Source organism: Cyprinodon tularosa, unplaced genomic scaffold (assembly GCF_016077235.1).
Source record: "Cyprinodon tularosa strain WSP-4 unplaced genomic scaffold, ASM1607723v1 ctg66, whole genome shotgun sequence".
NCBI classification, from domain to species: Eukaryota; Metazoa; Chordata; class Actinopteri; order Cyprinodontiformes; family Cyprinodontidae; genus Cyprinodon; species Cyprinodon tularosa.
Genome location: NW_024039407.1, coordinates 5,608,960 through 5,631,889, shown reverse-complemented (window position 1 = coordinate 5,631,889; position 22,930 = coordinate 5,608,960). Strand labels below are relative to the sequence as shown.

Below are 22,930 nucleotides of genomic sequence, written 5' to 3'. Positions count from 1 at the left end.
TGTTGTTGTGTTTCTGGTTATTTTCAGTTTTCTAGGTTTTTATTTGTAGCCCTCTGCTCCCCTCTTGTGTTCTCCTTTTTCCCTAGCTCCTTTTCTGTTCTGCTCTATGCACACCTGTTCCCAATCTGTTCGTTAGCTCTCTCTTTGTTTCAGTCTCCCTTAAATACACTCTCTGTTCAGTTCTTCTTTTCTGGGTCCTCGTCAAACTTCCTCCAACTCCATCTCTCTGAGCCTTCTTCCTTGTGATTGTGATTTCCCTGATGTCTCCACGGTTTCTGGTTCGTTTGACTTGTTTTCTTGTTTTGATTATTGCATTTTTGGACTCCTGGTTTCCTGTTAGTTTGGACTTTGTTTTCATTTTTGGATTTTTGATTCCTGTTTGTTTGGACTTTGTTTTTGTATTTGGTCTTTGGATTACCCGCCTCATCATTAAATCCACAAGAAATTCACCTCTGCCTCCCTGCCTTTGCTTTTGGATCAACTAACCATTACCAAATCATGACATATATATATCATAAACAACAAAGAAAAAACAGACATATAAATGAAGCAAAATATTAAAAACCTAAGGACGATGATACAATGAAGAAATTGTTTTTTTCTGTCTGTTGATATTCACTAAAAATACATTTTAAAATTATCTTACCACTACATGGAATTGAACATAAATATATATTTTACGTGACCTTCCTGTGTGCTTGTATGTAAAAGCGGAGCATTATATAATATGTCGATTTTTTCAAATCCTGTGGCTTCAAAAATAGAAAACGAGTAAATCAAAGCTACATTAGATTGACAAGAGCTTCCTACAACAAACAGGCCTGTTTTTTGACAGTTTCTCTTTAACTGATTCAGTTTTGTGTTGCATAGATAGCTAAAATCTATCCTCAGCCAGTGGGAAAACTGGCTTGTGTTAAGTGGAAACATTTTTATTACGAATTAATTACATTTGTCTTTGCTCCAATTGCCATCCCAATGAACCTCATATTACATTTTCCTCATTTTCATGTGTGGGAGTTGGAGACAGACTGGGGTCTTGGCTCAAAAAGCAAAAGCTAAGTATTCTTTTGGGTTAAGCAACCCATCATAATAGTATTATTTATACTTCTCCCTTATTGTACCACACTAGAAGAGTGTCGGTAGAACTCTAGGGAGACTTCGGGGAGTAGTTCATTTCAACCTTTTTCTACAACTTTGTATAAACAGCGATTTTGAAATACGGGAAAGAACAAAGACTTGCACTGCTTATTTTTGCTCCATGCAGACCAACCATAATTTGTTCTTCATTATCTGACTCCAAAATCCCAAATAAGGGCATTCTACTCTGACTGTTTTATGTAACAGGCTGCCTATAGTGTCAAAGGTGAGTCTATAAAGATTAGTTTGGCGACAGGGACAACTTCTTTAAATGAGGGGACATTTCCTTTAAAAAAGTGTGCTGCTTCTATACAGGAAATACCACACTGATCCCATACAAAGTGTAACAGACAACACCTTTAACAGCTCATAAATTCCAGTGAAAGTCTAGGCAGCATTAAACACCATTTAAATTTCACAGTTACAAGGCAATAATAAACAAACTGTCTACATAGGAATGTCAGGCATGCAAAGTGCAGTTTCTCTGCAGATTTCTTACATTTTATTCATGGAATTTACGGCTTTACTTACCTTCATACCATACCAAATGAAAACACTATACCCATACACTGGCAATTCACATTCGATTTAGTTTTAGACATGAGGTAAATCATCATCGGGTTTATCTGCTTTTTTAAACACTTACGTGTATCTGTGGCAGAGGGATTCAATGCAGATCAACACACGGATGTTGTCTCTGGCTTTAAGCTGGCTTTTGCTCCTCTTCACCTCATTGTGATCTGCAAAGAAGCGAAACGTTAACATCAAACAGTTCAACATATTTATCCACACATATTGACACGACTGTTCCAGGTGTGTTATACATCTGGATCCTTAACGAATTAAATAATAATAAGGTATATAAAGGGTTATAATGTATTTATCTAAAAAGTAATGTAAAACTGCAAAAAAAAAAAAAACCCATGCAGATTAATTACACACAGTGAAATACGAATAACCTTTTTTTCTCTAAATTTGGATGATTATGGCTGATATGAATCTGAAATGAATTTTCTAATAAAACTTAACTTATGTCCTGACAGATGCACACAAGATAATGATAAATAAGCTGATTGTTCAGTGATCTATGCAAACAATATATATTTATTAGAAGTCACATAAAAGTGTGGTTAAAAAAGAGTTTGCCATTAACATTGAAAACTGCAGCTTTGAATGGATTATCAAGCAAATTCCATACATACAAAGGCTGGCGTCAGCACAGAAAGAGCTATGAGGTACATAAAAATCCTACCACACGCTAAAAATCTCTCTTTCCTCGTAACAAACTACTCAGAGGTTGATATTTCGAGGCCAGAAAGTAAAAGTCCTGTACAGAAATCAGTTCGAACCATTTTCATTTCCAGCTCCACAACACAGAATAATGAGCTGAGGACCTAATCACCTGGTTAAGTGAACAGGATGAAGGAAAAAAAGGCAGGATTTTTACTTTCTTACATGATCCAAACCCATTTGCATAATCAAGTTTATTTATTTGAAATAAATAATAATCAGTTTTATGTCTTTAGAATAATAAAGTATACTTACTCAGTATTAATACTAACAAGCATTTATATTTTAAATACATAAGGTTTAATGTTTGAATTGAATTAAGATAACCTGTTTATTATTCACTAAAAGAATAAACTTTGTGTTTGAAATAAATATGATCATAGTATAGTTTATTGATTCTAAATACATAAAGTTTGACAGTTATGTACTTTAAATAATTATGTAAGGTTTTTTTTTTTAAATAGGTTTGTGTTAAAATCAACTAAGACCAAATGAATGGGAATTGGTTGTCATAGAATTACAGAATTCTTGAAATTTGGGTGAAATATTTTTATGAGTTCATTGTTGGATTATGAAGAGGCTAATGTTTTCACAAACCCTATGAAACCGATCCATGCCGAGTTCGGACCGAGCTTGGATCAGTTAACCATCCCGAGCTTGGCTTTTACGTTCATTTACACATTACGCTAGCACGGTTCCTCGCCTCCTATCAGCGGTCTGATACTACAGCTCTCAAAGAGGGAATTATGCAAACAAAAATGGTGGCGCCCTTAACATTCATGAACTAATGTGCCTGGATAGTATCCTCTTTCCAAATCTCAATGAAAACCTCAGTCTCTGCATCATCCCAGGTCGCATCACGCTCTTTTGATACCATTTATTGTAAATAGACTGAGAAGAAGTTCGTGATGGGAACAGTTGCAGAGATCTGTGAATTGCAAAGCCAGAAACGCCGGAAAACCTGCGGAAGGAGTCAGCTGAGTGAAATAGGAAATTACACAATCTGCTCATCTGTCTTTGTCAGCAGAGAACCGAGCCACAGATTAACTGTGCTGAGCCCTAATGTTGAACTGGAACTATATTTAGCGCAGTTTGATTGTGTCTGGCAAGGTCCAGTTCAGTTGCATTCCAGTTACACTCAACAGTTATCTCAGGGTAGTGTAAATGGGGTATAAGATCTCTGATGATTTTCTTTGGTCTTTAGATCATCCAGATCCATGGGTCACATCCTAGGCTTCCTCTTAAGCAAATCCAACAGGTTACCTATGTCAGGGATGATTTGACCTAATTTCTAATGATACTACCTCACAGGCAGTGATAGGAGTAACGGCGTTACTAACGGCGTTACCTTTTTTTAGTAACGAGTAATCAAAATTATTACCGTATTTTCACGACTATAAGGCGCACTTAAACGTCTTTTTTTTCCCTCAAAATGTGCGGTGCTCCCTTTGGTGCGGTGCGCCCTATGTGTGTTGTAACTGCGACTTTTGAGACCACCTCATTGAGGAGATGATGAAAGAGTGGCTGAATGTAAGGAGACCAGGTGTTTTTTTTCCACTCATCACCATCGCTGTTAATATGTAACTCCATGCGTGCCCATCTCACAGCTGATGTGAAAAACATGGGGAAACAAATTAACGCTGTGCTCGCTGTTCAACCGCTCGACATCGGTGTGAACCGGACCCAGCAGGAGCAGCAGAAGCAGCGAGTTTACATGCAAAGTCAATAGTTGACGCGCGTATAGGTGCAGCAAAAGGTCCCGCAGCGCGTTTTGAGCAGCAGGTGCAGCACGTCGGGAGCGTTTAAGCATCTGACGCACCGCCAACGCGCTGCTGCTGCTCGAGATGGAAAAATTGAAGTTTTGCTGCTGGACGCGCCGCATCAACCAATCAGAGAAGCTGATCTGGGAGCTGACAGCGAGACAGACACAGCGCTCTGATGACATGATATTAACGCAAATGGAAAAGGCTGGATGGATGAGGAGATGATGAAAGCGTGGCTGAGGCAGGTGTATGTGAGGAGACCAGGTGGTTTTTTCCACGGATCACCATCGCTGCGTGCCCATCTCACAGCCGATGTGAAAAAAAAGGTGAATCAAATGAACGCTGTGCTCGCCGTTATCCCGGGGGGTCTTACAAAGAAACTTCAACCGCTCGACATCGGTGTGAAGCGGCCGTTCAAAGTAAGGCTGCGAGCGGCTTGGGAGCGATGGATGACCGACAGAGACCACAGTTTCAGGATAAGTGGAAGGCAGCGCCGGGCAAGTTACGCCACCGTTTGCGGATGGATTGTAGATGCTTGGACTAACGTGTCTGCTGGCTCTGTTGTTCAAGCTTTCGCAAAAGCCGGCATTATTTCTGAGGAGCCGCGCTGCACGGAAAGTGACTCTGACAGCGAAGAAGGGGAAATTGGCATGTCTGATTTAGCGCAGCTGTTTTATTCAGAAACAGAGGATGATGACTTTGATGGGTTTGATTAATACTTTGTAATAGATACATGAATAAAGCACAATCATACTCAGTTTTGCTCCCGCTCTATTTTTCTACCTGAAAACTTAATTCAACAGCAGCCTCTGGGCCGGGTCTCCTCCGCGTATACCGCGGTGGCTGGCAGGTGTTTTTTCATCTAAATAATCTAAATCTTGCAGCTATATTTGCTGTGATCAGTGGGAATAAAGTAGTTTTAATATGTTTTTAAGTGAGAAAGTCCACCTGAAAACTTAATAATTGCAGTCAGTTCATCCAGATTATTATCCTGCCTATACTATTTCTGTCGGAGGCGCTCAGACCCCCACATACCAGCGGTACACCGACAGTAGAAATCCCTTCATCAGCAGCCTCTGGGCCTGGTCGGTCGGCCACCGCGGTGGCTGGCAGGTGTTTTTCATCTAAATAATTTAAACTGAAGGCACCAGGATACCGGTAATAAAAGCGAACATATTCCGTCGGCAGGTTTCATGATTTTAAGTTAATTTAGGAGTAATCACAGCGCTGTGTCATCTGCGATGTGTCTGTCTCACGGTCAGCTCCCAGGTTTTATTAATACTTTGTAATAAATACATGAATAGAGCACAATCATACTCAGTTTTGCCCCCGCTGTATTTTTAAATACGCAGTAGAGGTATTTAAACGTAGTAGAGGACATGTACCTGTATATAAAAAACGCGCCCTATAGTCCGGTGCGCCTTATGTGTGTGTTAAATACAGAAATGGGACACATAACTGAGAGTGCGCCTTTTAGTACGGTGCGCCTTATGGTCGTTAAAATACGGTACACTTAAAGTAACTATAACGCAGTTACAATTGCCGACACCCCGTTACTGCACGTTACTCAGGTCGCACAATTAACCTTTTTTCATGATAGGACTCGTGCGCGCGTCATGAGAGAGGGGAGGATGAGATTGGCTGTTACGGGCAGTGTTGTGCCTGAACGCGTTCATTGAACGAAAGTTCATGAACTCGTTCATATTTTGGGCGAACGTTATTGTGAACTCGTTCATTCTGGTGTCTGTGAACGGCACGCTCTCTCAGTTCAACTTCGTTCAATAGGTTGCCAGATTTCTATAGAGCCCTCCAGGCGAAACCCCGGCTAAATCACACCGTAAACAGGCCTTAATATGTAGCGGAAAAAACCCAATCTGGCAACACCAGCTACCAGTGTCGTAGCCTACAGCCGCGTGCGTCATCAAAACAAAATGAAGTGTGAAAGCCACAGCAGCATGGAGACGACCGTGGATGCGACAAAGCAGCAGTATGATCACTTAAAACAGTTTTATGACCAGGTGGTCGGTGAGGATGATGGCAACAATCTTACATTTCTCTGCAAACTTTGCCCGCCGGCTTTCAGTAAAAAAATCCGCACTTAAATCTGCCTGGTATAATTTTCCAGGATTCCAGTATTCCTTTTTAGTATGTACTGAAATGAAATTTCAAATGGAAAAAATAATAGAAAAAAATAAAAAAAACATTTGCTCCTTAAAGACTACTTTCCTGTTTTTCTTTTAATAATTTCTCATAAAAAAGACCATTCAAGCAGCACATTTTTCCTGATGTTTTTGAATATATACTGTAGGGGTGAAAGCTGCTGCTGCTACTGTGAAGTGAATGGACAGCAACAAAGCATTAAAGCAACAATGGGGAAATGCTGTTCCCTCAATGCTAATGTAAACCCTGGTTGGATAAGGATTCAAAACTGGATATAAAGATGAAATCTGACACACAGTTTCAGTGTTACAACTGATAAAACAATTGCTGTCTGTGGTTCTACAGTAGGCTATGGTGTAATTAAGCAATATATGAAAAAAAAAAAAAAGAACTATGAACTAGTTCATTTTTTGGAACTGTAGAAAGAGAACTTTCCCAACACTGGTTACGGGTGTTAACGAAAAGAGAGATGGAGAGTGATGAGGACTCCAGCGAGCTGCGTTTCCCCATCAGATAGTTTCCCCTGCATCTCCGCACAGCGCAGGCGGCACGATTCACCGCGCAAGCGACAGGAAATGCGCATGCTCGCTAAAGGCGCGTAACAGCCGCGCTGTGCTTGCGCCACAGGGGAACTATGGAGAGCGTGAACGATCAAATGATGGATGGATGGATGGAACACATGGCGAGAAGGTGGGGTCCGGGTGGTGAGGGTTACGGGGGCGAGAAACACAAAAGTAACTCAATAGTTACTTTTACTAGTAACTAGTTACTTTTATTGTGGAGTAACTCAGTTAGTAACTCAGTTACTTTTTGTGAGAAGTAACTAGTAACTATAACTAATTACTTTTTCAAAGTAACGTGCCCAACACTGCTCACAGGACGAATAAATAACCCTTCAATTTTAGTTTTTGGGCAGATGGAACTAATTTATATTTCCATTGATCTCATGTCACATAACTTTATCTCTACAACATTTGGTAAAGATGTCTTATTCGAATTCGAAAAAAGCAGGCGCATCAGTGGCCAGGGTTTAAGGGTTTGACCAACGTTCAGAGGCTTTGCTCCTTGAGGTTACAGTGCCAGGTTTGAGTCCTGATCTTGTAACTTTTGCCACTGCCTTCTTACTTTCCAAAAATCCCAAGATTAAAGGCCTCTAGAGCCTAAAAAATTATCTAAAAGAAATGAAAAAAAAATTGTGTTTTCTCCATTATGCGCTGCATATCGACACGGTGAACAGGTATAATATATGCTAGGCTTTCCTCACTTTGAAAACGGAATCAAAGCCATTCCTTGGCTGTTTTCAACATGTGTGGATAAGGATGATGATGATGTTTTAACATTTTTAACAGAATCCACATAAGTGCGAGGGTGAGGTCAATGTAAACACTCTCTGTCTCCTTATAATTTGCTTGCAAGAGTCTGAACACGTATGTGGGTGTATTGGGGGATTTAAGGCTTTACTGTGCAAAAAAGAAATACATAAAGGAAAGTTACTGTGACTCACCGATGTGGACGTTTGCAGAAAACTGGTAGATCCCAGTTATTTGGGCTGTGAACCTCCCTGTTGACTGATCCATCCCTTTTCCTCTGAGGAAAGCTCCTTTAGCAGGTGGCTGAAAGCAAAGAAAGAGCTCAAATATTACAGGGAAACATGGGTCTCTGTGGGACAACAACGGCTTCACTAAGTTGTTTTCTCTCTTCATTAACAATGAAGCTGAAAATAAACTATATATTAAAGGTTTCAAAGATTAGTTGATTAAAAGTAGTTTGGGAAATGGAACATGGTTATTAATTAGTGGAGATGCGCGGCATAAACTTAACAAGACTTTAGATTTGTCGAAGCAAAACTATATTGAAAGTAGGGGGAGAGCTGTGAGTTTTGACCTCTAGGGGGATCCATGACATGACATTCCCTGCACAGTGCAAGAACATGAATGTCAGCTTATTTGGAGAGTCTAAATGTGTGCAACTGAAGAGGCTCTGAACACAGGGAGGGATTTAACATTAGGCAAGTTCCTGGGGGCCCCATAAAACTCTGTTTACATGTATGGTTAATACAACTATTCCTTATTTGTGCTAATTAATTATGTTTTTGATCAAAATTCTTTCTCTAAAATGCCATCAGAACGCTTATAATATTAAGTGTGTCTCAGCTTGCAAACTTAGTGCTTTTGTTGCTATATTTAGTGAATTTTCAGACCCCTCTAGCATTTTTATTTTAAAAAAACTTGCGCCAAATCTAGCAACTTTTTTCTACTACTGGAGACTTTGGCGACATCATATAAAAGCACCAAACTCTGCTCTCCAGAGCAAGTAGATTGGTAACCCCGCCTCCTGCTCTCCTCTATCTTGTCTGCTGTCATGATTCATGCAGCTATTATTTCATCCAAATGAAAAATGGAGAACAGATAAGCAGATCATGGCTTGTCCACAGTGGAAAGTAGGACTGGGTTATTTATTTTTGCCGTCGCCTTTTTGGAAACACAGGAAGGAGCAATCGGCTAAGTGAGCTTAGTGCTTGGAAAAAAACTTTCATTCCTTTTGAGACAGAATGAAAACTCAGAGTACAAAACATAGAAGAGAGGGACAAAACCTAGAACAAATAATGGATGTCTATTCTAATCAAATTTCTGTATCAGTTAAGAGGGCCCCCTGCCTGTCTTTGCCTAGGGCCACAAATTTCCTAAATCTGCCCCTGCCAGTATATTTAAGGCCCAGTTTTTCCATACTTTCATCTTCCACATGTCAACAAGCACTTGCATTACACTAGGCCATTCCTAGGGCGCGCACCCACCACTTTCAAAACCTTTGCTTTAGGGAATCCTCACATAAACGGCTATATAAGGTTACTAAAGCAAAACCATGATAATTAAGCTAATTACAATAAAAGATACTCTTTCTTTCTTTCATGGTTGACATGATTACAGTCATTACAATATATCTTAATCATAATTTTATCATTATACACCACAAACGAAAAAGGAAGAAGATAGAAGAAGTTAGACCTTCTTCCCTGGTCTGTGCAAATATTCATATTAGGTACCAGGAACATATAAACAAAAGTGCACCAAATCACTACCATAGAAGAAAAGAGAAAAAACAAAAAATATAACTATAAATCATCAATTCCTTTTCTCACGGAAGAGTGACAGGCAGAATCGACACGTTGGGGTTCTAAGATCAGAATCTAATCTGGACTCTGCATTAGAAAAAGGAGCTTCACTGCAAAAACGATCTAGAAATAAGTCAAAATGTCTTAAATTAAGTGTATTTACCCTTGATTTGAGTAGGTTGATAAGATGTTTTGCCAATGGATTGAGAATTTTTACTCTTAAAATAAGGTAATTAGATAATATACACTTGAAATAAGACAATGAAATAGTTTTTTTCTTATTTTAAATGTAAATTCTCCCGTTCCATTGGCAAAGTGTCTTACTTACCTCCTTAATTCAAGAAAAAACGCACTTATTTTAAGAAAAAATGACTTATCTAGATATCGAATTTTCCCAGTGTTCATTATTTTAAACTTCAAGTTTTCAACCATAGTTCTACATCACAGAGACAGAATTGCTTTTAAATGATGTTTCACTGGAAGGAGTTTTTTCTGGCAGAGCTCAAATCAATTGCTTCTGTGTTTTATTTCAAGTGTCTCCTATTCTTTCTTACTTTTGACTCCTGAGGAAACCTAAGCCATAACTGTCTAAGGCTGTGGTAACATGTTATTATAAAACTATATTAAAAAGATTGGCATATAATTGTCCCTCCTCCAGCCACAGCATGTCCGCCCATCCTAACAGGCCATAGTTCTTCTACTGAAGCATGCCTCTTCTAACAGACTCTATTTCTGTCCCCTACACACATTATTCCAATTCAGAGACAGAGTGCCCTTTGTGTGCTGCCCTGGGAGTGATGTGTAGCATTGAAAAGGGGGAATATTTTTGACCAAAGAGGCAGTCTGAGTCTTAGAATGGCACTCCATGCTTTGCCAATGCCATTTACCGTGTGGGGGGTGGAGAGGAGGGGGGCATCCAAAACAAGCAATGACCAAATACTCCCTCTTTCACAGTTAGGACAGAAAAACAAAGCAAATAACAGCGTGGAGAAGGATTACAACATTACTTCTACAAGTCGGGTAGCAAAGCTGGACTGATTCAAAAACATTTGTTGGTTTTAAACAAACTCACTGTCTGAAAGTTCTGGAGTTCCACCAAAGTCTTCTTGTCCACCACCACAGGTCCCTTGAGCTTGCAGTGGAAAGCTTCTTGTATTCGGCGGTGGGGGGCCATTCCCTCCAGCGTTAGGAGGGCTGTAGGTTGCTGGCTAGGACTCGTTTGCCTGTCGAGTGCTGCTGCCCTCCTCTCTGTTGCCTCTGGGAGGAAAACAGCCAAAGTCCCTTCACTATAAACCTTTCACTTTTCTTTCATAATGTTCTAAGAGAATAATTATAAAAAATGTAACTATTTTTTATCTTGTTATTTTTAAAAGGCAGAGCAAGTGGCTACTTAACCCTGTAATGCACTGGAAAAACAATCTATAAATAAGTTAAAAATTCTTAAATTAAGTGTATTAACCTTAATTTGAGTAGGTAAATGAGATGATTTGCCAATGGAATGAGTATTTTTACTCTTAAAATAATATATTTAGATAAAATGCACTTGAAATAAGACAATGCAATTGTGTTTTCTTATTTTAAATGTAAATTTTCTTGTTCCATAGGCAAAATGTCTCTTTTACCTCCTCAATCCAAGAACAAATGCACTTATTTTAAGAAAAAAATTACTGATCTAGATTTAGATTTTTTCCAGTGTGCCAAATGTATCGTATTTGATACATATGGTTTCTGAAATTTATTGCGTCTGACACCTTTTGCATAATTTAATGGTAAAAACTTTCAAAATCCTATTGTACACAATCAGATATACCTGATAACAGAGGGCAGAAGACTAGACAAAAAAAATATTGACTTATCGCATAGTAATAAATTATTAATATCAAAAATTTATTTCTGTTCTTTCTTTTTACATATTTTGTTAAAAGGCCAAATAAGGACTTCAAACCAAAAAAAGTAATTTTCTGTTTTGTTTTATTCTTGGATCAGGCTTTTAAAGGGTTAAATCAAAAATAAAGCTAAAAAATGTACTTTCATGAGAAAAAGAATCCATCTAACTATATATTATTGTTGCAAGCACAGACTATTTTTTAAAGGGACACTATGCAACATTTTTCAGTTAATTAATGTGTTCCATAACGTTATGGATGACTAAATGAGTCATTTCAGGTTGAACAAAGGTATTCTCGGCCGCCCTGGTGGTCTGTGGGGGAAATACTGCACTTGCAACTGCAGGAGCACCGACCCGCACCCACAGGCTCAGAAGTCTCGTGAGAGTCAGTCTTGCTTTACGGCGAGAACTGCTACACGCCCCCAGTTAAAAGCATTCTCGTTGCTAGCACAGTGGCAATCTTTGTGCAGTTATGCTACATTCACGCAGCAAAAGCAGCAAAATCGCGTCTGCAGCTTCCTTTTTGCTGCTTGTACCAGTTAGTTCTGACGCGTGGCTGAAGCAGCTTTGCTGCTCTGGCTGTGTCTGAGGCGCGTTGGGTGGAGCTTCACTATCCTTTCTCTGCCTTGGAGCTATATTTGCTGTGATCAGTGGGAATAAAGTAGTTTTAATATGTGTTTAAGTGAGAAAATACACCTGAAAACGTAATCAGTGCAGTCAGTTCATTCAGATTATTATCCTGCCTTCAATATTTTTTCTGTCGGAGCCGCTCAGACCCCCACATACCAGCGGGGCGCTGACAGTATGGATCCCTTCATCAGCAGCGGTTCACCGCGGCAGCTGGTAGGTATTTTTCATCTAAATAATCCAAACTGCATATTCTGCCGGCAGATTTCTGCATTTTAAGTTAATTTAGGCGTCAAACTGTTTAAGAGGAGTGATCATCAGCGCTGTGTCTCTCTCCGCTGCGTTAAACGCACCCGACGCGCTGCTTCAGCTGCTCAGACGTGCTGCGCATGGTGCTCAAAACGCGCCGCGGGACCTTTTGCTGCGCCTTGACGCGCGTCAACCATTGACTTTGCATGTAAACTCGCTGCTTCTGTCGCGCCAGCTACGTCCAGTGTGAACGCAGCTGCTAAGCTCAAAACAACCGCGCCTGGCTTGACGGAGAAACCAGGAGAACAGCTGTGCATATTTACGACAGTGCACTTTTACTTTCGCCCTCTGGAGGGAGCCTCACTGGAAAATCAACACCGGTTGCATAGTGTACCTTTAAGCAAAATTTTGAATAAAACTGTATTCCAGAAATAACAATAATGGAATAAAATTCCCTCCATATCAATTATTGTCAATACAGCTTGGTAAAAAAATCAAAACACCCCATAATTCAACAGTGGAACCACCTTTAGGAGCAATAAGTTTCACTCATCGTGAAAATGCTGGTTCAGTTTATTCATTTACAGTAGGTACAGCTTTCTTATGGTCCCACCACATTATTATAATTGATGTGATGTTTGAACTCTTGCCATCACAGCATGATTTGAAGAAAAAAAAGCAAATTTTCTTTCAGGAGAGAAAATCTGCCAAAAACTGTTTTTTACAGATCAGCAACCTCAATTTCAAAACAAAGAAACACGCAAAGAACGTTTCATTTTTCATTCAGTAAAGATGTCTGCAAATTTGTGTGAAAGTTTAAGCAAACAACATGACTAAGTGGCTTGTAGTTTCCTTTGCCTGTTCTCTGCTTAATGTTCCTCCACAGCATTTCCATCATGTGGAGCTCTGGCCTTTGTCTTGCCTTAATCCTTTTTCCCTTCAGTCACTCTATTGTAGATTTGTTGCTATGACTGGGATGATTGTCCTCTGGATGAACTAATGATAGTCAAGTTCAAGATGTTGGCCAGGTGGCTTCATATTAGAATCTAAAATAACTTGCCTATAGAGAGGATTCAGGCTTACAGTGGCTGAAGAAAAAGCCCACATCAACATGCCTCCTCCACCATGCTCCATAGCAGAAATTAAATACTCATTTTTAGGTTTATTTTTTGTTTGTTTTTAACCATTCTGATCAAAACACACTATTTTTGGTCTGGCTTGGCTGCATAATGAACCACCAGTAGTAAATATTACAATTACTTGAGTAACATTTAGTGGATACATATACTCTCAGGGGACTTTACTGTGCTTTTTACTTTTAATTATGTAACAGTCTTGTAAGAGTATCAATATTCTTACTTGAGTATATTCTGGTTACTCTACCAACCATGAGTAGCTTAAGCTATTTAAAGATCAGGTTAAAATACAGATAATGATAGATGATAGGGCTGCTCAGTGACACAGTGGGTAGCACTGCTGACTTTATCAAGAAGGTTCCAAGTTCGTGTCTCGGCTTGGGGCATGGAGTTTGCATGTTCTCCCTGTGCATGCGTGGGTACTCTCCGGGTACTCCGGCTTGCAGTCCAAAAAACATGACTGTTAGGTTACTTGGCTTCTCTAAATTCTCCTCAGGTGTGAATGATTGTTTGTCCTGTTTGTCTCTGTGCTGCCCTGCGGTGGACTGGCGACCTGTCCAGAATGGACCCCGCCTTTCGCCCGTAGACAGCTGGAGATAGGCACCAGCATGACGGAAAATTGATGGATAGCACATAAATGCTGGAAATTCTTCATCCTTTCCAAGCATATGGGCATTACATACTGTGAAGATTAAATTTATAAGTTAAAAACTTTACCTGAAAAGTGTTTCTTCTGCACAAATTTATTAATGTGTAATCAGGCTATTTATACACTATATTGCCAAAAGTATTTGCTCACCTGCCTTGACTCACATATGAGCTTAAGTGACATCCCGTTCCTAATCCATAGGGTTCAATATGACGTCGGTCCACCCTTTGCAGCTAGAACAGCTTCAACTCTTCTGGGAAGGCTGTCCACAAGGTTTAGGAGTGTGTTTATGGGAATTTTTGACCATTCTTCCAGAAGCGCATTTGTGAGGTCGCACACTGATGTTGGACGAGAAGGCCTGGCTCTCAGTCTCCGCTCTAATTCATCCCAAAGGTGTTCTATCGGGTTGAGGTCAGGACTCTGTGCAGGCCAGTCAAGTTCATCCACACCAGACTCTGTCATCCATGTCTTTATGGACCTTGCTTTGTGCACTGGTGCACAGTCATGTTGGAAGAGGAAGGGGCCAGCTCCAAACTGTTCCCACAAAGTTGGGAGCATGGAATTGTCCAAAATGTCTTGGTATGCTGAAGCATTCAGAGTTCCTTTCACTGGAACTAAGGGGCCAAGCCCAGCTCCTGAAAAACAACCCCACACCATAATCCCCCCTCCACCAAACTTTACACTTGGCACAATGCAGTCAGACAAGTACCGTTCTCCTGGCAACCGCCAAACCCAGACCCGTCCATCAGATTGCCAGATGGAGAAGCGCGATTCGTCACTCCAGAGAACGCGTCTCCACTGCTCTAGAGTCCAGTGGCGGCGTGCTTTACACCACCGCATCCGACGCTTTGCATTGCACTTGGTGATGTATGGCTTGGATGCAGCTGCTCGACCATGGAAACCCATTCCATGAAGCTCTCTGCGCACTGTTCTTGAGCTAATCTGAAGGCCACATGAAGTTTGGAGGTCTGTAGTGATTGACTCTGCAGAAAGTTGGCGACCTCTTCGCACTATGCGCGTCAGCATCCGCTGACCCCGCTCCGTCAGTTTACGTGGCCTACCACTTCGTGGCTGAGTTGCTGTCGTTCCCAAACACTTCCATTTTCTTATAATACAGCTGACAGTTGACTGTGGAATATTTAGGAGCGAGGAAATTTCACGACTGGATTTGTTGCACAGGTGGCATCCTATCACAGTTCCACGCTGGAATTCACTGAGCTCCTGAGAGCGACCCATTCTTTCACAAATGTTTGTAAAAACAGTCTGCATGCCTAGGTGCTTGAATTTATACACCTGTGGCCATGGAAGTGATTGGAACACCTGATTCCAATAATTTGGATGGGTGAGCAAATACTTTTGGCAATATAGTGTATGTCTGTATTTTATTTTACAATTTGAAATACCAGAGTTTTCACGTAACTTGCTGTCTGACTGCACCATTTAAAACATTCCTTCATATTTAAGGAGCAAACAGTAACTCAATAATTGATTAACAATTTAACTTTTTTTTTACTTTTTTGTCTCTTAAATTATTAATTTATTCACTGACTGCTTTTACTTGTGATAAAAAAGAAATGTTAAAGTAGCGTTATTCTGTCTTGACGCACTTTTTTGGGTACTCTACCCACCTCTGAAACCTAACCTGTGCAACAAACCTTTGCCAGACTTTTCAAACTATGATTTTACATTAAACATGCTACCTGAAAACTATATAGTCTGATATTGAGCTCTTGGGTTTTCTGCTATTTTTCAGAGTATTGTTCAGACAAGAAAGATGGTGGGTGTTCTAATGTCTTGATTTTTCCTTCGCCGTTAGAATTATGCCTTCTAATAGTTAAAAGTTGTTTCTGTTGGGTCATAGCTTATATACCTCAATAGATATTTTATTGAATAACGTCCTGCAAATTCATTAAGGCCATCAGTCAAAAGCAGCACCTTATCACTGGTAAAAATCAAAATCTAGATGAGCCATTTTTTCTTAAAATAAGTGCATTTGTTCTTGGATTGAGGAGGTAAAAGAGACACTTTGCCAATGGAACAAGACGATTTACGCTTAAAATAAGAAATCACAATTGCATCGTCTTATTTCAAGTGCATTTTATGTAAATATATTATTTTAAGAGTAGAAATACTCATTCCATTGGCAAACTATCTCATTTACCTACTCAAATTAAGGGTAAATACACTTGATTTAAGGAATTTTGACTTATTTTTAGATGGTTTTTCCAGTGCTACCTTTCCTCTTAAATCCTACAGAGTCAGGATGGTTGCACCTTTTTTTTGTATATTACGGTAGTTGTGTTTACCTTTAATCATCTCTTTGAATTCCTGCAAAAGAACATTCTGGGTCACTTCAGCTCCTGGGGAGCCAGGAGGTCCTCGAGGGCCCGGAGGACCAGGGGGCCCCGGTGGTCCTGGCTGGTGGAAGAGAAAATAATTTATATAAATTATTGTTATGTGCATCAAATCAGTGAGATGAAATATATATTTTTTTAAGGAACTAATAAAGCTGATTTTGTTTACCAGAGGTCGTTTGCGTTTGCGACACTTTCCCGGGAAGTTTCCAACAGGTCTTTTGACAAAATCCATCCATGACCCCAGTGGATCCACTCTTTGGTGATCAGAAGTCTGCAGAAAGGAAGAAGACTGTGTTACACACAGGTAGACAGATCCACATCTTTTCTTAACAGTTTCTTTTTATAGGTGTACCGTGTAGGAGAGATTTTCAGAGTGCGTCAGTCTGTTAGAGACGAGGCTCACCCAGTCCATTGTAGCAGCACCACAAACACACGCAGGAAGGACAATCTTACACCCTCACACAGGAGACATTCAGAGAGAATACTGACCATGCATGCAATGGAGAAGCCAGAGGAACAAGAAAAAAAACATGCATGTACGGGGTGAACATGTGAGCTCCGCACAGAAAGACTCTACTTCCTGGCTGTGGGACAGTGGTACTCACAACTAAAAAACAATACAGCTCCAATACGGACATAATTAAGTTAAATGTTAGGATTCAAAAGAAATAACCACAGTCTTTATATTCTGTTTTTCAATAACAAAAGAGTATTTGAAACATATTTTTCTTTAAGGAAAATGGTTCAATTATTGAAAGGATTCTGTTAACAAACTAATCATTTATTTGACATTAAAGTCAGTCAGCACTGCAGGATTTAATGCAGAAAGAGCCACAAAGATTAGAACAAAGAGACATTATTGTTTCTTTTAAAACCACTTTTGGAAAAGCTCATGCTAAGACACAATTAAATGGTGCCAGACGGCAGGGAATGCTCAAATAGAGAAACCTCCTTCTCTCTTTCTTTCCTAACTTGTCAGCATTAAGGCTTTTCCCACTGGCATTGGTGACCATCCTCATCATGTGTTTCTTTTTTTTTTTCCTTAATAATTCACACAGGGGCCTTATTATGTTTTACAATGTCCCACAAAGTGTCTCTTACAGCTCAAACTTTTACATATTTTGTCCAATTATGGCAGCAAACTTTAATGTAGCCAAAATCATTTTACATAAGATGCAAAACATAGTTTTTCAAAGCAGTGAAGAGAAATGGAAAAAAGATATATATGCTGTTTTTAACTCAGGCTCCCTTTCTGAATTACACAGAGCACCCTGCGAAAATCTATTTAATTTCTAAACAGTCTATCTTTGTGTTGTTTTTTTTTTAACAGTTGATACCAATATAGCTAAACTCCCACAGCAGTGTGCTGCAATTTATTTGCTCTTATCATCCCATTTATGCCTTTACTAAGGATCTGATCCCATATAAGTTAATGATCGTCATCATCTATCAACATATTCTCATTATCAGTGCGTATAAAATCGTACGAAAAGTTATGCACAGTATTTCGTACGTTTTGGACGTTTTTCGTCAAAAAAACACATCAGTGCGCATGCGCTGGCAGACAGAAAAAAAAAAGCAGATCTGCGGACGGACGTAAAACAAGTGGCACGGGAAGGGGGGTGCTGCGGGGGCTTCAGCCTCCCTCGTCATAGCATCAGCCCCCCATGGTGGGGGGCTGTGGAGTAACATAATATTGTACTTAAAAACATGACATTATTTATGTATTTATTTTTTAAAAGACTGTGTTTGATATGGGATTAAAATGATGGGCTGTGTATAAGATATAAACTAATGATTCATAATTTTAATATTTCATAAAAAACTAGGCTACTCCCCCGGAAGCTTCCGCCACCTCACATTCGTTAAGGCATGGCTAGCAATAGGCAGCAGAAACGTATTTCTGACTATTTCGAGGTAAGAAGTGGTTTTAATTCCCCTATACTACCGCCGAGCATTTATTTAGCGTTAATTTCTTATTTATTTCTATATGCTGTGCCTATTCGTCGTAGTCCTGTGGCTTAAGAAGTCTACGCTAGAATAAGGCTGCATATCACTAAATATTATGTCTGTATTAAGCTATTTAGTGATAAAATTTGAAATTAGTTAATTTTTTTTTTGTGTGTATTTTGTTTCAGATATGAAATCATTCCCCATATCCATAGTCGAATGGACTTTCAAGACGTTCAATGCTCAGTTTAGGCTATATTTAGGCCATGTTTTATTCAAGTATTACTGATCCTGTTGATTGGGAGCTGTTGTTTGTTTTGAATGATTAAAAGAGAAGAAATAAAGTTTAAAATGCTCATGCTTTGTTCCGATGCATTTTAAATGGGAGTTTTTGGCGACAAATGTAGGCCTACAATATTATGTTAAAAACGTCAGCCACAGCCCTCAACATAATGACGTCATGTGTTTTCCAACCCAGCCATCAGCCCCCCTCGCTTGAAACAGCTTCCAGCGCACCTGCGTAAAACTGGGAAAAACAGTGCAATCATCACTTATTCATGTCTCTAACTACGTTGTGTCTACGTTATGTCTCTAACTACGCTGTTTTATATTTTAGGGTTAGGGTCAGGGTTAGGGCTAATTGTAATTTATATTCTATATTCGTGAATGGTGCGTCAGATGCGCATACAACGAAAATAACGTCCAAAACGTACGAAATTACGTTGCATAACTTTTCGTACGATTTCATACGCACTCATAATGAGAATAGGTTGCCTCTATTGGTCTGGAGAACTTCTATTATGCGTCACGAATTGTCAGCTTCTCAGATTTGCTTATTACACATGTTAGCCCTGGAGGAGCAGTAGAGATCTGGAGCTCAGGTAGGAGGATCTGTTGACATGGATATACACACTCTTTATCAAATCCGCAAGGAAATCCAAAAGACACGTAACAGAAGATAGCGACGAGAAAATTAAACGCAAAAACATCACAATCCCTTATGTTGCTTGAGTGTCTGAAAAGTTCAAGAGGATTTTCTCCAAACACAAAATCCCAGTACATTTCAAGCCAAATCAAACCCTTAAACAGAGGCTAGTGCATCCTAAATATAAAACCCCCAGACCGAATATGAGCGGAGTGGTATGGAGAGATATTTGTGCCATCGGTTTGAGCGCGCAGGAACCAATCCGAGCGCGCAGTGAGACAACACGCGCGCGCGCAAAACCGGTCTGGCGCGCGCTCAACTCTGAAAAACCCTCTCAACACACTGTTCTCGCGCTCAGTTTCATCTCTGCGCGTGCTCGAATCCGTCTCTGCTCGCGCTCGCTCGACCTGCTCTCTCTCCGCGCTCAACACCAGCTGTGCGCTCGGCTGTTTCTCCGCTCGCTCGACTCTCTGCGCTCGCAACTTCAGCAATGTATGTAAATGAACCATACCATCAGCCAATCACACTCAGCTTCTTTTCATCCAATGAAAGCATTCCTTCCTTCTTCTTCTTCTTTTCTATCATGGCGGATCGCAAGCAACTTTAAGGTGCATACCGCCACCTACTGTTCATGAGTGTGTAGCAACATTGTTTTACATCTATTAAATTCTATTTTTTAATTTTGCATTCTGAAGATAACTAAATAATGCTTTCCTTAATCTATAAACATCCTTTATATTTCCTTTATTTCCCAATAATCCTTTAAGACTCCATTCTTGGCCTGTCATTTCAACTACTCTTCTCAATTTTTCCCTTTCAGGTTCATATGTTTTACAGTTCATTAATATGTAAGCATTCGTTCCAAATACTACATCCGGTTAGATGAAAAAAAATACATAAATAAATAAAAACACAATCAGGAAAATCAAACAACTCTTACAGTTATTTTGTCAACATTCCTAAGATAGTACTATAAAATATCTTGAATTATCTCAAATAAACTTCAGTAAAACAGTTATTAGATCATTGCCTCATCCATCTCTTTTACCTGCTATTGACATGGATTTAAATTTGATGTTTTAAAAGAAAAATAAGGAGGATATTTCAGGTTCCAGTATGGTTCAACAATGAACTGTAAAACATATGAACCTGAAAGGGAAAAATTGAGAAGAGTAGTTGAAATGACAGGCCAAGAATGGAGTCTTAAAGGATTATTGGGAAATAAAGGAAATATAAAGGATGTTTATAGATTAAGGAAAGCATTATTTAGTTATCTTCAGAATGCAAAATTAAAAAATAGAATTTAATAGATGTAAAACAATGTTGCTACACACTCATGAACAGTAGGTGGCGGTATGCACCTTGAAGTTGCTTGCGAACCGCCATGATAGAAAAGAAGAAGAAGGAAGGAATGCTTTCATTGGATGAAAAGAAGCTGGGTGTGATTGGCTGATGGTATGGTTCATTTACATACATTGCTGAAGTTGCGAGCGCAGAGAGTCGAGCGAGCGGAGAAACAGCCGAGCGCACAGCTGGTGTTGAGCGCAGAGAGATAGCAGGAGAGCAAGCGCGAGCAGAGACGGATTCGAGCACGCGCAGAGATGAAACTGAGCGCGAGAACAGTGTGTTGAGAGGGTTTTTCAGAGTTGAGCGCGCGCCAGACCGGTTTTGCGCGCGCGCGTGTTGTCTCACTGCGCGCTCGGATTGGTTCCTGCGCGCTCAAACCGATGGCACAAATATCTCTCCATAGAGTGGTATATGCTGTTCAGTGCAGCGAGGAATGCTCTGATCTTTATATTGGAGAAACCAAACAACCTCTCCAAAGATGAATGGCCCAACACAGAAGAGCGGCCTCCTCTGGACAAGACTCCGCAGTACACCTACACCTTGTGGACAAAGGACATTCTTTTGAGCACCAGAACGTTGGCAAAACGTCTTCAAATCTTGGAAACCAAGTCCAGTGGATATTTTTTGAACTTTTACGGAATACACACTCAACAAATCTGTCCTTTATGCAGAAGTAGCAATAGGAGAACTTGGAGGAGTCCCCTTTAAAGTTTGCCACAGCAAACACATGGCCTTCTCAGAGGAGACAAGAGCAGAACTTTTGGCTTATTTGGAAAAAAAACTAATACATCACACCACACTGCATTCAGTGTTCATCCAGTGAAATGCATTTTACATTTCACTGGATGCTTCATGGTGTGGGAATACTTTTCACTAGGGATCCAGCGCTGCACATTGCCATCTTGGAAGGAAAGAGATTTTGACCTTGGTTCAACTTCACCCACTGAACCACACTAATCCCACAGCCAGAACTAGAGTGGAACAGTTTGGGTTAAATTACATTGATATCACATCTAATAAAATGGCCCATTCAAAGTCTAGAAGTGAGGTCTGCAACCTTTCAAAGAGCCATTTTTACATTCAGTGCAGGTAAACCAAACTTTTTTGGGGGGCCACGGCTGATATATGGCCTTTTTGTAAAAAAGAAAACTAATGACTACTTTTAAAAAATTACTTCTGTCAATTTTAAATAACAAGAATGTTATGTCTACTTCAAGTTTTAAAAATGAAGGAAAAACTAACATTACAAAAAAAAAAGATGTATTTTCTTCTGTAAGACATTTGAAAATTTTGGACAGTTACGTTTTTAAAGACCTGCATCTAACCTAATGACAAGGAGAACTGATCTAAAAATGTAGGGTAGGTACCTTTAGTATTATTCTTCTGGGCAATGTAATGCAACTATTCCATTAAAAACCTGATAAAACCTTCATTTGTTACAACTATTTTACATTTAAATCTATTGGTAAAGTTTTTTTTTTTTCTTGCCAAAGTCGTTAAGGTCCAGAGACCTAACCTGACTAGGCCAGATGGATTTGCTCTGTTGAATTTGCTTCCGTTGAAGTAATTTTGGGAAGGGGTTTTGTTTGAGCATGATTGGCATTAATAAATAAACGAGCTGTGGGTTTAAATTGAAAGGTTTTTTTCTGTCAGGGCAAGCCAGCTAACCTGACTCCGCCAGATGGATTTACTCCGCATATCCATCTGGAAACCTTCCGTAGAATTTTGGGAAGGGGCGAAAATACTGGTTAGCTGATTGGCCTATGTTGGTGATAGACGGGCCAAATAAACCAATCAGATCAACGAAGCATATGACGTACTAACAGAGCGACGATGAAAACACAACCACAAGCCAGGCTACTCTTGCCGAAACCAGTCGGGAGAAGAGCAAAAACATCTTTTCCTCTGAGAAAAGCCTCCAGAGCAGAAGAAATACTCTGTAATTCCGATAAAATTTATTTTATTCTTTAGACTCAGTCTAAAGAATGGGAATTCTTTAGACTGAACTGTCGCGCTTCTCGTTGCGTCACACCTCAACCCGCCTCAAAGCCAACGCTGATTGGACGTTCGTTTGGTGAACGGCTCCAAATTTTCTTTAACGGAGAGTCTCCAGACTGATTAGAGAGTGAAACCTTGAAAGCTTGCGAGATCAGGATGGTCTCACGAGGCTACCAGAGAGCCACTTATGGCTTAGGAGCTGCACATTGAAGAACCCTGGTCTAGACCAATATCCACATAAAATGTGTTGCAGTAAAGTCCACGGATTCCACTTTACTCTAAACTCTCCGCAATCGGGGAAGGGTAAATATTTTTGTCTCAAGATGTTTATATAAAACCCCA

The 22,930-nt window shown here is 39.9% G+C and overlaps 1 protein-coding gene across 1 annotated transcript in view; it reads right to left on the bottom strand.

The window, feature by feature from the left end:
* The window catches only part of c1qtnf12 (C1q and TNF related 12), a 63,404-nt gene that overhangs the window by 5,485 nt on the left and 34,989 nt on the right, over positions 1-22,930 (bottom strand). Inside the window, exons 2-6 of the mRNA XM_038309412.1 lie at positions 16,535-16,639; positions 16,318-16,429; positions 10,535-10,719; positions 7,855-7,963; positions 1,784-1,877 (exon numbers count right to left, since the gene is read on the bottom strand). Coding sequence (XP_038165340.1) covers positions 1,784-1,877; positions 7,855-7,963; positions 10,535-10,719; positions 16,318-16,429; positions 16,535-16,639 — 605 coding nt within the window. The remainder of the gene's footprint in view (positions 1-1,783; positions 1,878-7,854; positions 7,964-10,534; positions 10,720-16,317; positions 16,430-16,534; positions 16,640-22,930) is intronic.